The following is a 16,591-nucleotide window of genomic DNA, read 5'->3' as shown; positions in this document are numbered from 1 at the left end:
ACTGCTGATGCAGCAGAGAGGCAAGCACAGACCTCCAGCATGTTGGTCTCCATGGCTCCTGATCCATCCACATTCCCAGCTCATGCTTGTGGTGCCTGCATGTTACACTGGAATGGAAACTCGGTGACTGACCTCCCTGCCTCCCACCTAGGGCATTTTCGTACTGACTTCTCTGCAAGTCTTTGGGCTTGCCACCCCTCCTGGGATATTAATATTGCCATCACCAGGTTGCAGTTGGGCCACACAGGCCTCACAAGTCACCTGTACTGTTTGGGTATGATAGAGCACCCTTGGTGCCAGTGGTGTTTCTGGGTTGCAAAAATCATAAAACATTACGTGTTGTGGGGCCTAAGATTCCACTTTCTCTGCACACTCTTGAAAGTCTGGCATCACTGAGAGTTTTCAGCCTGTCTCTTCACATCCTCTTGGGAAGAAGGGTGAAGGAGACCCTCAGTAGTGCATCATGCAGTACATGTCTGACTTCACCTGTAAATCTAGGCCAGATCTCACACATTTAATGAGAGTCCCTAATTAGTTTGCATTGGAAGTGCATTGGGCCATTGTTTTGGCCATGTCCTTCAAACCCACAGGAAGAGGAAAAAGACCCTTTCCTCATATGTTCCTCTTAACTGATTTTGCATATCTAACCATCTATTTTTGTCAATGTATTTGTTGAGTTCATTCAGAAGAGGAAAAACAAGTGCCTAGAGCGACTGATGAGACTGAGGATAAAACTATCATAACCATTTCATAGGATAAACAAAAGTATGATTCACATAACTGATATATATATATATATATATATATATATATATACATATACACTCAACCCTCGGCCATCACGAGTTCCGCTATAGCGTATCTCGCTATCACGCCTATATAAAAAACTACCCAAATAACTTTATCTTGCACTAAATGCCTGCTATCGCACACTGCAAATATTCGAAAATTTCAAAAAGGCCAGGCTCCAGTGTTCCGCCCAGCCAACAAAAGCGTCACTCCATGATTGGTCTTGTGACGTCAGTGCCAGCGGAGCGCTGATTGGCCGCCCGACCGAGTCTCCTGCCCGCCAAACCATTCAAGTGCACGCCCTCAGACCGTGAACAGTGATAGCGAGAACAATAACCTTTTTTATTATATGACCTATCCAACGTACCCCCTCCCCGTCCCCCTACCATCACCCAACATAATGCTGCAGCACCTGGCAGGGAAGTAAAGAAGAGGAAGAACCTAAGTTATGCAGATAAACTGGAAATGTGAAACTTATAGAGAATGGTGAGACCAAGCAAAGTGTGAGGAAGTAATATAACATCAATGAATCAACTGTGAGGGGTATTTATAAGAATCGTGATCACATCATAAAACATGCTCATTTTTAGACTATTATATATTAATATGTGGTACAAAAAGTGTATCTTAGGGGTAAATACTGAGGTCATGGCACCAATTAGAATTATTACCATAGGTTCTTCAATTCGGCTATCATGGTTTCGGCTATAGCGCAGCCATAACGGGACCAATTGGGAGTGATAGCCGAGGGTTGAGTGTACATATATATACTGTATATATATATATATATATATATATATATATATATATATATATATAAAGCCATTTTATTTTTATGACAAAATTAAAATTAACTGTGATTTCACTTTCAGTGACTTCAGTTCCAAAAGGTTTACACAGGTTGTCCCCTACTTACAAACTGGTTACGTTCCGAGACGCTTGTCGTAAATTGAATTTTTTGAAAGTTGAAAATGCACTTAATATTCCTAACCAACCAAACATAGACTAGCCTAGCCTAGCTTAAACTTGCTTAGAACACTTATGTTAGCCTACAGTTGGGTAAAATCATTAATACAAAGCCTATTTAGCAATAAACTGTTGAAAATCTCATGTTAATTTATTAAGTATTGTACTGAGCTTGTCGATTACGAAAGTCCAAGCTCACGTGCGATGGCCATTATGGGCTGGTTCAGAATTTCCCATTAGGATGAGTCCTCAACACAACAAAAACAAGAGAAGTTGTCATCTAGGCAATTTGCCGTCAGAGGAAATTATAGAGGCATAAAGCGTTTAGGGGGAGGCGGTGGCTCAATTGGTAGAGAGGTGGCCTGCAGTCCTTACGGACCCAGGTTCGAATCCCGGCTGGGGCAGGGAACAGTTTAAGGATTTGAATTTCATTAAATCAGGCTTTACTGATCTACCAGAAGACCCGCCGACATGTCGTAAAAATACCCCTGCTAATACCAATACACCAGTCTTGTACGAGACAGCCCTAGCATGTATTCAATATGGACGGTGGGTGTTAGCGCCAAAGGGGTGACATGTAGAGGTGTATGGTATGTAGGAGGACTGCTGGGCCTTGATAGCAGGCTGTGAAGCCTATGCCCAGAGTCGGACACACACACACACACACACACACACACACACACACACACACACACACACACACACACACACACACACACAAAAGATAATGACGGTAATGGAGAGAGTTCTAGAAGGTATGATAAGAGAAAGTGAATATTGATGTGATACAGTTTGGGTTCATGCTAGGCAAAGGAACCACTGATGCCTTATTCATTGCCTGACAGCTTCAGGAATAATATATGCGAAAGAAAAGAGGACAGTACTTTGTTTTTGTTGATTTGGAGAAGGCCTTTGACAGAGTCCCTAGGGAGGTGGTGAAGTGGGCAATGAGAAAGCTTGGGACTGAGGAGTGGCTGGTTATGGTGGTTAAGACCATATGTGTGAGTGCTCGCACCCAGGTAGGGGAGGACGGTGATAGTTCAGACAGTGGGATGGTTCGGACATTCCCTGAGAAATGTATGGGACCTAGAGCCTTATGATCTTGCGTGAAAGTGGGAGAGTTTGTTTACTTCGACCACACAGAACCTCCAAGCTAGAAACGCCTTACTTTTTTATGCAGGTCAGATTTTACGTGTTTTTGCATCTCCTATGTAATAATTTGAGTGTATATCGTAAGCTCTACCATTATGAATACGCCAAGCATCATACTGTGCATTATTAGAGTGAATCTGTGTTGCATGTAGAACATATTGCTATGAAAAACGAATGTTAAACTCACTCTTGTGAAACTTGAGAGTACCCATCAATTAATTACATAGATTCGGGATGATTCGGACAGTTGAGGAGGGGGATGGTTCAGACAGTCCGAACTATCCTTCCGCTACTATCAAGTCTTGACCTTATCAGATGATAACGCTACTTCTGATCATTTATATTTGAACACATAGTGAAACACCATTCTTAATAGTTACTGAGGAATATATATTAATAGTGTTGTTTATTAAACCTATTCCTCAAAGTCTTAAAAGAAGGAAGGGGTAATACAACTTCTGTTTCAGTTTTGCAGGCAGCAATATGCATTAAAGGTCTTAAGTTAGTCCATCTGAAATAAGGCCTAGAAAGTGAAAAATGAAGTCAATATTCCAGAGAGAGAGAGAGAGAGAGAGAGGGAGGAAGTGAGTGAGAGAGAGAGAGAGAGGCTAATTATGCATAATTTGTAGCAGAAAGTAAGAGGTTAAGTCATTTATTAATACATCTGGTGAAGGTTATTTCAGTTATAAAATATATATTTTTAAACAGATAGCCTATCAAGTAGTTCATTTTGATTCTGAAGTTTAATATTGTACTTTAGGAAAATGAAATAGCTTTGAATTAATAAATGTTTGTTTTTATTCAATATGCATAAGAGGCCGATGGATTTGGACTACGCTGATGATATTGTACTGATTTGTGGAAGTAGTTACAAGATGCAGAGGATGCTTGATTATCTGGTGGAGGAAGGAGAAAAAGTGGAATTGGTAATAAATTGTGGAAAGACGGAAATTATTAATATGATGGTGGAGAACCAAATCGACTGTGTAATTGGGAATAATGTGGTGAAGAATGTAGAAAATTTTAAATATCTGGGAACGATTGTATCATCTAATGGATCATTAAACAATGAAATTGAGGAGAGGATTAGACAGGCTTGGCGAGCTGTTGGAATGTTGAAATCTGTTTGGAATAATAATACGCTTTCGGTACATACTAAAGTAAAAATTTACAAGTCCATGGTTAGACCAATTTTAATTTATGGGCATGAGTCATGGTATAGTACAATTGCAACAGATCAGAAAGTACTAGGATCTGAGAATAAAATACTGAGAAGGATACTTGGGGTAAAGTGGCAAGACAGAGTTACAAATAAAAGAGTAAGGGATATTACGAGAGTGGAACCAGTTGATGAGTATGTGATACTGTCTCACTGGAAATGGCTGGGTCACATATATATAAAAGAAGGCAGTTTAATACAGGATGTGCCAGAGTAGACTGCTAGAGGAAGAAGAGGCAGAGGTAGGGAAACCTGGTTGAGGACAATGAAAAGAGAAGCAGGAGAGGAGTGTTGGTGGGACCTGAAGGAGATGGCAAGAGACAAATACTGGTGGAGAGAGTTCATCGAAGCTCTATGCATCCCATGGGGTGCCACAGGAAATGATTGATTGATTGATTGACTGATAACTCACATAATTTTAAGAATATGCTGAGTAATACATATGGCTGAACCATCCCACCCTACTGTCCAAACCATCACCACTGGTAAGGGATGGTTTGGACGATTTAGTCACTTGTGTTTCGTTAACTATAGCTTAAAGCTGAAAAGAGCTAAGAATTTCATATTACCATCCTAAAGACCCACATGATATGGCAACATTTTAACATAAACCAGATTACACTCCTGCTTAAACCTGATTTTTTATAAATATTTTTCTAAAAAATGTCCAAACCATCGCTGCCCTCCCCTAAGGGTGAATGGAGATTTGAGTGATGAGTCTTTCATGAATGTTGATGTGGACCAGGGGTCAGATCTGAGCCTCTTGTTGCATGCCATGGTACTTAAGCCCTCTCACATTATTTCAGAAATGGACTCTCATGGGAAATGTTGTATGCTGATGATTTGGTGTTGACTGCAGAGAATGAAAGGGAAGTGGAGGAAAGATTTTGGAAGTGGAGAGATGGTATGGGGCACAAGGGCTTAAGAGTAAATGCAGATAAAACAATAGTGATGATAACTAGGGCTGGGGGCAGTACTGTCAAAGAAGAGGGAGTGTGGCCTCATGCGATTTGCCACAAGGGCATGGGAAGTAATTCCATCTTGTGCAGTGTCCATGATAAGTGGGTGCATAAGAGATGTAGTGGTATTAGAGGTAGACTATGAGATAATGCTGATTTCATACGTGCGGAGAGCAGGTAGAGATTGTCAGGCATGAAAGGATTGAACTTGCTGGTAAGTCTCTTGAGTGTGTGGAAGAGTTTTGTTATCTGGGAGATATGTTATGTGCAGGAGGTGGGTCTGAAGCTAGCTCTGTGGCTAGAGTGAGGAGTGGAGTGGTTGGAAGAAGTTCAGGGAGCTGTTGCCTTTCCTGACACTGAGAGGGCTCTTCCTCCATGGTAAGTGATCTTTATATGCAGCATGTGTTAGGAGTGTAATCCTGTATGGCAGTGAGACCAGGGCTGTAAAGGAAGAGGATATTATTTGGAGGCTCAAATATACAGAGATGACAATGATTAGGTGGATGTGCAGTGCATCCCTGAGTGCGAAGCCTGGGGGGACTATATTCACAATGGAAAAGTTGAGAGGTAGCATGGGCCTTGAGTGTATTGGTGTTGTGATGGGGAGAGGCAGATGGTTTGGGCATGTGAAGAGGATGGGGGATGATAACTGGGTGCACAAAGTGAGAAGTGTTAACGTTGGAGGTAGGGTTTCGTGTGGTCGGCCGAAAAAGACCTGGGACAAGATCTCAGGGATAAGGGACAAATATATAAGCTGCCAGAGATCGAGCAACATGGACAGCCACCATTGGGTGACCAAGACCAACACATGGAAGCATGTTGGAGTCTTCAAAAACAAAGCAAAGCAAATATAGCGGTCACTTGTTCTGGGAGATAAACATAAACTGTTTCATTGTTGCTGTGATGTGAGCTACCCATGCAGTGTTGTGGTGGCCCGGTGAGCCTGGGTATAAAAGACATGTATGAGAAGGGAAACATTTTCATTTTATCTGGCTGTAGGCACAGATTGGACATGCCAGCATGTAATGACATTTGGTAGCATTTTGGTAACTGAAATGGGGTTAAAGGGAATGATGTCATAGGTTCAAGAGTCAATAGGGAAATTTGGGCTTGAGGCTGGGATTCAGTTAAATATTTCCATTAAGTTCTTTTATTCATGCAGTGAAAAAAAAAAAGAAGAAGAATATGATAGGTGTTAGGAATGCAACTCATCCATTACATATTACCATACTATAGTTTTACATCTCCTCACCCAGCTCCTCTCATCCAGCCTCTCAACATGTCCAAATCATCCTAGGCTCCTCCTTTATACTTGAACTTACATTGTGATGCTTTCCACTCCCAGTCATCTTCTCAGTTCTCATAAGGATATCCCATTACCTAGTTTTAATATCCATCAACATCAAATCATGTTCATGTCATATTCTTCTCTTGTACGAACATATTCACTACCATGCAGTATGACACTTCTTACAGAAGTACCACACACTTTCCCTTCTGTGGGGAATGAGAATACTCATACACTCATGTATAATACTGGTAGTAGGAGAATGATGATGTTAATGAAGCTACTGCACAGATTACAGGACATTTTCAGAATACCCTTGGTTCCTGTTTCCTGCAGCTCTCTGCAGTAGTTTTTTGCACCCTCTTCATTCCTGTGGCTTTTCCAATGAGAAAATATATTACTGCACCTAATGTACATGCTAAACATACTTGCTTGATACTTAATAAAGCTTGTTGTTGCATTAAATGTATGATCTCATGACTTTGAGTAAAAGAAGAATAAAACTGGATAGCAAATCCAATACAGTATGAAGATTGCCACCAACCCCATGTTTCTGTATTGAGACATTGGTGAGATGGACGAACATGTTATCCAGCTCCTGGCCTGATGTATCGTAGCGCACTGTGCAGAAGCGGCAGAATCCCTGCTTGTACAGGTAGGCCTTCAGTGGCCTGTATGATGTTACAAGCACATACCTTTTGGAAAGGGAATGATTAGAATGTACAGCAGGTCTACTTAAAAGTAACTTTTTCCATTAAGTCCACAGTAAATTACATTGAGTTGTATATTTCAATGTGACATAAAGATTTTCCATTTTTTCCCAGTTAACAGTATAGTATTGGTTACATGAAAAATGTGATGATGTTATGGAATCATCAGTGGCTTAATAACAAGGACTGTCTGTAATTAAAAGAGGCTAATCAAGTAAGTAATGAAAGTAGAGTTAAAGAGTAAGGAGAGAGACTGAACTTGCATTTGCTGCATCCTGGAAAAGTCTTTTTATCTAATGGAAATACATTTATTGCACTAGTGGACATGAATGTCAAACCATCCACCATTGTTTTTAATATGTCCATGGAGGCTCATTCACGGGCCTGCTGCATGATGGATGCCCATTCTAGCCACAAGTCCAGTAAAATGCTAAAGGATACATAGAATATTACCGTATTTAACTTGGAAGCTGCTGCATGCATCACATGATGACTAGTCATTTGCCAGTGGGTCAGTTGTTTTTACTTTATACAGCCATCCCTCATTTCTCACAATTACAACTTTTACAGACTTGGGTTACTTATGGAGTATCCTAGAAAACAAGCAAACTTTTTCACAAGTCCCAGGGATTATTTTGCAGGGTACAGCAATTGCTCATAACAGCCAGGAAGCATCCAGCAAGGGCAGTGTTTCCATTCACTTTAAAGGTAGGTGTATATAAAAAAAAACTCACCAAAATAGTGAACATCCAGAATCCTGTTCATTCCAGGGTACAGTAGTAGTAAAGACTGGTTTGCAAAGTTTTGTGCTCGAGCAGCTTCAACATCTGTTTACATTTACCTGCCTATAGCCGGATAACTTAATCCCATAACGGGTGGCCACAGACAAATCGTCTCCATGTTGCCCAGTCCCCTGCCATTTTGCTGCCCTCCCCCAGCTTACACCTTCTTCTCTCATATACCTCACCACTCCATCCCTCCATCTCAACCTTGGTCTCCCCTTCCCTCTTCCCCCTTCACCTCATGCATATACACTCTCCTAGTTAGTCTATCACTCTCCATCCTCTCCACATGGCCAGACCACCTCAATGTATTTCTCCTAATGCTTTCACATTCACATCCACACCACAACGGTCCTTCCTTTTCTCAATTGTCAGTCTGTCTCTCCATGTAACTCCACATGCTCCTCTCAGATAACTCACTTCCACTGCTCTCACTCTTGACATGTGTCCTCCCAACATGGTCCAAGCTTTGTTTTCATATGTTAAAGTGAGGATCACAATACTGTCATGCAGTGACTTTTTTATTTCCATGCTCACTTCCCTGTTTCTTATTGCAGCTTTCAGTGAAACAGGAACCTTTTTTCCCTGCTGTACCCTTTCAAGCACTTCATCCTCCAAACTTCCACCCTGAGTCATCAAACTACCGAAGTACTTAACTCCACTTACATTTTTCATTTCCTCACTATCCAGCCTCACTGTGTATTCAGTGTCATCATTTCTCTCAACGATCACAACTTTAATCATTCCTACATTCATGTCCCGTTTGGAAATTTGACTTAATATCTCTATCTATTTATCTATTGCCAGATGCCTCAATCCCGTTTGGGGTGGCCACAAAGAAATCGCCTCCAAGTCGCCCTGTCCCCCACCATTTCACCGCCCTGCTCCCAACTCACACCCCCCTCTCTCATATACCTCTCCACCCCGTCCCTCCATCTCATCCTCGGCCTCCCCCTCCCTCTTCCCCCCTCCACCTCACTCACATACACTCTCTTCATCACCCTCCATCCTCTCCACATGGCCAAACCACCTCAGTGTGTTCCTCATAACGCTTCCTATCACATCCACATCCACACCACAACGCTCCTTTATATCCTCATTCATCAGCCTGTCTCTCAATGTGACTCCACAGGCCCCTCTTAAACAACTCATTTCCTCTGCTCTCACTCTTGACTTGTGTCCTTCCAACAACATCCAAGCTTCACTTCCATACGTTAGAGTTGGTATCACAATACTGTCATGTAGTAACTTTTTCACTTCCATGCTCACTTCCCTGTTTCTTATCACTGCTTTCAAAGAACCAGCAGCCTTTCTTCCCTGCTGTACCCTTTCAAGCACTTCACCCTCCAAACCTCCATCCTTACTCATCACACTACCCAAGTACTTAAATGTACTCATATTTTCCTATTCCTCACCATCCAACCTCGTTGTACATTCACTGACTTCACCTCTCTCAAAGAGCATCACTTTACTCTTCCCTACATTCACCTTTAGATTCCTTTTCTTACACACTCTCCCAAACTCATCCACCAAGCCTTGCAGCTCCCCTTCGTCTTCACTCAACAACACAGTATCATCTGCAAACAACAGTACAGGGAGTTTCAAAACACTATCCTCTCTCACCAGGGCCACTCCAACATCCACTACCCTACCTTGTACCTCTTTTATTACCCCATCCATGTACAGACTGAACAACCATGGCAACATGACACATCCCTGTTTCAACCCAACTTTCAAAGAGAAAAATTCACTTAGTTCACCATCCACACGCACTGCAGCCTTCGCACCATCATACATACTCTTTACAGCATTCAACAACTTCCCATCTACTCCATATATTCTTAATACTTTCCACAATCCTTGTCTATCCACCCTGTCATATACTTTCTCCAAATCCATGAAAGCCGCATACAACTTCTTTCCCTTCTCTAGAAACTTTTCCACTAAAGATCTAAGAATGAATATCTGATCTACACAACCTCTTCCCTTCCTAAAGCCTCCCTGTTCTTTTCCAACTAATTTCTCTGTTCTTTCTCTAACTCTGTCAATAAGTATCCTACCATACACTTTTCCTATTATACTAAGAAGACAAATGCCCCTACGATTACCACGCACTTCTTTTTCCCCTTTTCCTTTGTACAAGGAAATAATTATACCTGACTTCCAATCCTCCGAGACTCTACCTTCCTCCCAGGCCAATCTGCACATCTTCCACATCCATTCTACTATTATCTCTCCCCCATGCTTCAGCATTTCACCACACACTCCATCAATTCCTGGGGCTTTCCCCAATTTAACTTTCTTCATTGCTTCCACAACTTCTATCCTACTGTTTTCTTCCTGTCTTCTCACCTCCCTCCTTCTCCCAGCCATTCCCCAGCCACTTATACTCACATTACTTCCATTCTCTATGTTCAACAATTCCTTAAAGTGTTCTCTCCATCTGCTCACTTTTTCTCCCTTCTCCACTAGTAATCTACCATATTTATCTTTCACTCCCCTGCTAACTTCACTTCCACCCTGTCTTACTCTTTTCACCTCTTTCCAGAACATTTTCTTACAGTCCCTCCACTTTACACTCAAATTCCTTCCAAATTCCTCATCCACTCTCTTCTTACTCTCTCTTACTAATCTTTTCACCTCTCTCTTTCTTTCTACATACAACTCTCTCTTCTGCCTGTCAACTTCTTCCACGCCCCTATTTCTCATCCATTCATTGTATGCTTTCTCCTTTTGTGCCACAGCCTGTCTCACCTCTTCAGTCCACCACGCTGTTCCTTGCACCCCCCTCCGTCTTCTCTTCCACACACCACATCACATGCTGCACATATTTCTTCTGTAAATATCCTACACACACCTTCCATGTCTCCCATCTGCTCCAATTCATATTTGCCCAATCGTTCCTCCACTTCTCTATTATACTCTGCCTTTTTCTCATCCTCTTGTAACCTTTCCACTCTCCTTGCAACTACTACTTCCTCTCGTCTTTCCCTTCTATTCCTCCATCTTACTTGAATCCTAATTCTGGCCACCACCAAGTAGTGGTCAGAAAGTCCATTCCCCCAACCTCTATAAGCCCTTGCATCCATTACACATCTTCGCATCCTTTCATCCACACACACATAATCAATTATTGCCTTCCTTTCATTCAGTTCACCACCCACCCTTCTCATCACTCGCCATGTATGTGGATCATTTTATGCCTGAAGAGGGTATTGGCTATCATCAACCCCCTCCCAGCACTAATGTACACTAATGGATTCCCATTCTCATCTATCTCAGCAGGCACACCCCAGTCACCAACTATTCCATCCACCTTCACATTCCCAACTTTACCATTCATATCACTGATCAAAAACACTCTCTCATTCCTTCCAAACTTTTCCATGCACACTTCCACATTTGTCCAGAACTCTTCTCTCACTCTTCTAGCACGATCTCGCGTTGGCGCAGACGTCCCAGCCATCATTGCTAACCTTAAGTAGTTTCAGGAATTTTGTCTGTCCTGTCTCCTAAGGTCTTGTCTTAAATTTAAAATAATGAAAGTTAATAGACTACCAAAAATGTAAAGATTTATTGGCTATAGTATACATGAATGTTTGTAGTTTTTTTCGGTAACAGCTGTTTTGGTACTTAACCAACATTAAACATGGCCGAAAATGTAAACAATGAGGGACTTCAAGGATTTGATACAAATACCAATGTCATGGACCTGGTTAAAATATTAATTATGAGGATTAGTGAACTTGAAAAGAAAGTAGAGAATCTAGTGATAAAGGATGTGTCTGAAAATACGGATACTACCATACAGAGTCTGATACAATCCAATGAAACAGCGAATGAAGAGATTAGGAATTTGAAGCGGGAAAATGTTGAATTGAGAAGGAAACTAGAAGAGAGTACTAATAAAACGGAGAAGATGAGTAACGTATTAGAAGAGCATAAGGCAAAGTGGGCGCATGTAGAAGAAGAACAGAAAGAAGTGGTCAGCTTAAGAGAGATCATCCAAGAAGAAAGGGAAATGAACAAGAAAAAAATGGAAGAAAATGTAGTGAAAATACTGAAGAAAAAAGAGAAAATAGTGAGAGAAACTGTAGAAAGAAACAGATGTGTAGTAATATTTGGAAACAGGGAAGAGGAAGAAAAGGTTAGGTTCGTAAGACTCGAGAGAGACATGAACCTGGTGAGAGGAATATTAGGCAAGATTGATCCCGAAGGAGACAAGTGGGTAAAAGAAACTGAGGAAGTAAGGAGGATAAGGCCTTATAAGAAAGGGGAAACAAGACCAGTGAGAGTCAAGTTTACATCAGAAAGTGTAATAAATGAGATACTTAAAGTGACTTGGAAATTAAGCAAAGAGGCAGAGATGGAAAATATTATAATAAGAAAAGATCTGAATGAAGAAGAAAGAGAAGTTTTATAATCATTAAAGGAAGAAGTAAAGGGAAAAAATGATAAGAGGACAGAGGAAGAATGTAATACTTTTTTTGGAGAGTATTGGATATGAAAGTAAGGAAGTGGTATTTAAGGAAATAGAAGTGAAGGAAACTAAGGGGGATGGCTGTGAAAGATTAGAAGTTGAGGAAGTGGTACGGATAGAGAGTAGGAGAGAAGAGGGTATTAAAAACATCAAAAATAATTTGAAGATGATATATACTAATGTTGATCGTTTCATATCGACAAGGATTGAAATTAACGATTTCTTGAGAGAACATGAACCTGATGTCATGTGCCTTGTAGAGACCAAATTAAGAGAAGATATTGATGTTCATTTGGGAGATGGTAAATACAAACTGTGGAGAAAAGACAGGAAAGAAAAAAAGGGAGGAGGAGTGATGATAGCAGTGAAGAACAACATAAATGTAGATACTGTGGAAATGGGAGAAGGCAGGGCTGAAGTGATATATATGAAATTAGAAACTGGAGAGAATGTTAAGAGAGATATGGCGGTAGTGTATGTTCCCCCAAAGATGACAGCATGGAAGGATGATGAATACCATGAGATGTTGTCAGATATGGCTAGCTATTTGCAAAAAATAATTGAGAAAAGCAATAATATAATTTTAGTGAGTGACTTTAACTGTAAAGAGGTGAACTGGGAGGAATGGTACTCGGGAGGCGGCGAGGATTCATGGGGCACTATGTTATTAAATATAATAATGAATAATGTGATGACGCAATGGGTCAAAGAAGAGACACGGTTTCGAGGTGAGGACGCACCAGCAAGGTTAGATTTACTGTTCACCAAAGAACCCGATGTAATAGAATCATTGAAATATCTCTGTCCTTTAGGAAAAAGTGATCATGTGGCCACTGAGTTCCAGATGTTAATAGGGAACGTTGAGCCAAGAGACGAGCTTCATAGACAGGGAAGATACAACTTTGGGAAAGCAAATTTTACAGGACTGAGAAACTTTTTGAAAATGCGGACTGGAGAAAATTCAGAGAAACAAGAGAGATACAGAAGAAGTGGGATATCTTTCTAGACCTCTATAATTTGGGAGTGGAAAAATTTGTACCAAGAGTAAGAGGGAAAGAAAACAGGAAAAAGGAGTGCTTTAATAGAAGGTGTATGATAGCAAAAAAAAGAGAGAGATAAGGCGTGGAACAATTGGAGAAAGGGAGGTAACAACAGAACAAAGGAAGAATATAAAAGAACAAGAAATGAATACACAAGAATACGTAGAGAAGAAGAAAGGAATTTTGAAAAAGGTATAATAGACAAATGCAAGGATGAACCCAAACTGTTTTATTGATTTGTTAATGGCAAACTGAAACAAAAGGAAGGAATCACCAAACTGAAAGTAGAAGGAGAGGTTTTCAAGGATGCGGCAATGCAAGCAGAAATAATGAACAAACGTTTCCTGTCAGTTTTCACTAAAGAAAAGGAGCTTGTGGAAGGGGAGGGAGTGATCAGAAATGTTCCGGTGATAAAAGATATAAAAGTGGAGGTACAGGAAGTGTATAAATTACTGGAAACTCAAGATGTAAGGAAGGCCCCAGGACCAGATGGAATTTCTAATTTGGGTACTGAAGGAATGCAGAGAACAACTGGCGGATAAAATACACAGTTTAATCGTATGCTCACTGGAAGAGGGGAAAGTGCCACAAGAATGGAAGAGGGCAAATGTGGCACCAACTTACAAGGGAGGAAACAGGGAAGAACCCCTGAATTATAGACCAGTGTCTCTAACCAGCATGGTCGCAAAATTGTGTGAGAGAATCCTGAAAGACAGATGGATAAAATATCTGGAAGAGATGAATATTTTGGCTGAATGTCAGTTTGGATTCAGAAGTGGAAGGTCATGTGTTTCTAACTTGTTGAGCTTTTACTCAAGAGCGATTGACATGGTACAGGAGAGAGATGGTTGGGTGGATTGTGTGTACTTAGACTTAGAGAAGGCCTTTGACAAGGTACCTCATAAAAGACTAATGTGGAAACTAGAATATACAGGAGGACTGAAGGGGAAACTTCTGGAATGGATGAGAGACTTTTTGAGAGACAGACAAATGAGGACAGTAATAAAGGATAGGATGTCTGGATGGAGGGAAGTAACAAGTGGAGTCCCTCAAGGCTCGGTGTTGGTGCCAGTAATGTTCCTGATTTATGTAAATGATATGGTAGATGGAGTGAACAGTTATGCAAGTCTGTTTGCTGATGATGTAAAGATCTTCAGGAAGGTAGAGGTTGAGGAGGATTGTAAAATACTGCAGCAGGATTTGGATAGGATACACACTTGGAGCTGGACGTGGGAAATGAAATTTAATGTAAAGAAATGTAAAATATTGGAAATGGGTAAAAGTACCAGGAGGCCATCACTGAATTATTTGTTGGGTAATGAATTAATCACAAAAAGGAGAGAAGAGAAAGATCTGGGAGTGCTGGTGCAAGATAGTTTGTCACCAGAAAAGCACATTAACAAGATAGTTGGAGAGACTTATAAACTCTTGACTAACATAAGAGTAGCATTTCATTATATGGATGAGGAGATGATGAAAAAATTGATAGTGGCAATGATCCGCCCCAGGTTAGAATATGCAGCGGTAGTGTGGTCCCCACACAAAAAGAAAGATATAAACAAGATTGAGAGAATACAAAGAACAGCAACCAAGATGGTCCCCAGTCTGACAAACCTGTCATACAGAGAGAGGCTGGAAAAACTGGATTTGCCTTCCTTAGAGGAAAGGAGAAAGAGGGGAGACATGATTGCAGTGTTCAGGACCATGGTGGGAGTAGATAAAATTGACAAAGAAGATCTGTTTGTATGGGATAAGAGAGCAACAAGAGGACACGGAATGAAATTGAAAAAGTCAAGCTGCTTGAAGAATATCAAGAAATATAGCTTTCCTTACAGAAGTATAGACTTATGGAATAGCCTGGACAAAGAGACTGTCCAGTCTAAAAACTTAAACGAGTTTAAAGCCAAATTTGAATTACTGAGAAACAGTGATGGAAACCCACGAGCATAGTACATTCCGTGTATATCACAATTAGGTATATTAGGTAAATACTTAAATATTTGGAACGACTTAGACAAAGAGGTGGTGCATGAGAAAAACATTCATGTGTGTAAAGGTAGACTTGATAAATGTGGATATGGAGACAGGAGAACACGAGCATTGCTCAATTCCTGCATACTACAAATAGGTAAATACAAATAGGTAAATACATTTGTATTCCAACTTTCAACTTTACCCACACAATCCTTGACCCAACTGATCCATACTGTCTTATGCTCTTCTTCCATCTGTTACTCAAAACTATATATACTCCTTCCTTTGCCCTCTCATTCTCACCTACTCCTGCACATATACCCCATCCATACTCCCATTCTCTCACACTTCCTCCTCTCCATTTTGTTTCAGTTATGCCACATACATCCACTTTCGCACCCTCAACCACCTGGACAATCTCTCTCTCTCTTTCACCTCATCATTCGCTCCTCTTACATTCCATGTACCCATTACTAAGTCCTTTGTCCGGTCCTGGGTCGTCATCGTTTGGTCAGTCCTTGTCCGAGGCTTCTTGTTTGTTTTTTTAGTTAGTTGTTTTCCGGGGAGGGGCATTAACCCTCCGCCAACCCTTTTAGTCGCCTTTTACGACAAGCAGGGATACTGGGGGAGTATTCTTGAAAAAAAAAAAAAAAAAACTACCCCCAAGGGGTTAATACTTAATAAATTTGGCTAATTGTTTTGGCAAATTTGGAAAAACCTCTGTGATGTGTGCATGCAACTAAATCTGGTGACTAATTAATGTACCCCCATGACAGTATACTGTACAGTACATTTAAGTTTGGTATTTCTAAGTGTCAAGTTTTGTGTGCTGAGAGTCAACCATCCATCAACACAGAATAATCACAGCAGCAAACCTACATATACTGTATGTGTTTGGGAAAAGTAAATACAGTTATTATTCATTCATTCATTCATTCATCATCCAATCCTACGTTGCCCCATGAAGAGCATAGGAGCCCGGGGCTTGGCAAGTTGGTCCTGACATTTAAGATAAGAGTGACCAGCCTCACTCATCCCTGAGTGGCATTACATGAGCAATAAACCCCAACCATCCCTTGGATATAAACCTTCACCGGCTCAATCCAATTGGAGTGCCATAATTACCCATTAAACCACCAGATGCCAAAATTTGGTTATATGGTTACCACCCAGCATAGTAAATGGTTTCCAGGTGTACAGGAAACCATTTGGCTTGTCACTCAGTGTAGAGT

The 16,591-nt window shown here is 40.9% G+C and overlaps 1 protein-coding gene across 1 annotated transcript in view; it reads right to left on the bottom strand.

Moving 5' to 3' along the window:
• Positions 1–16,591, bottom strand: part of TTLL1B (Tubulin tyrosine ligase-like 1B) — a 586,529-nt gene that overhangs the window by 237,017 nt on the left and 332,921 nt on the right. The window contains exon 6 of the mRNA XM_080268174.1: positions 6,918–7,068. Coding sequence (XP_080124300.1) covers positions 6,918–7,068 — 151 coding nt within the window. The remainder of the gene's footprint in view (positions 1–6,917; positions 7,069–16,591) is intronic.

Source organism: Coenobita brevimanus, chromosome 26 (genome assembly GCF_032717465.1).
Source record: "Coenobita brevimanus isolate Jiangsu-jjx chromosome 26, ASM3271746v2, whole genome shotgun sequence".
Taxonomy (NCBI): domain Eukaryota; kingdom Metazoa; phylum Arthropoda; class Malacostraca; order Decapoda; family Coenobitidae; genus Coenobita; species Coenobita brevimanus.
Note: the sequence above shows the minus strand (reverse complement) of the source record. Positions and strands in the feature narration are given on the sequence as shown.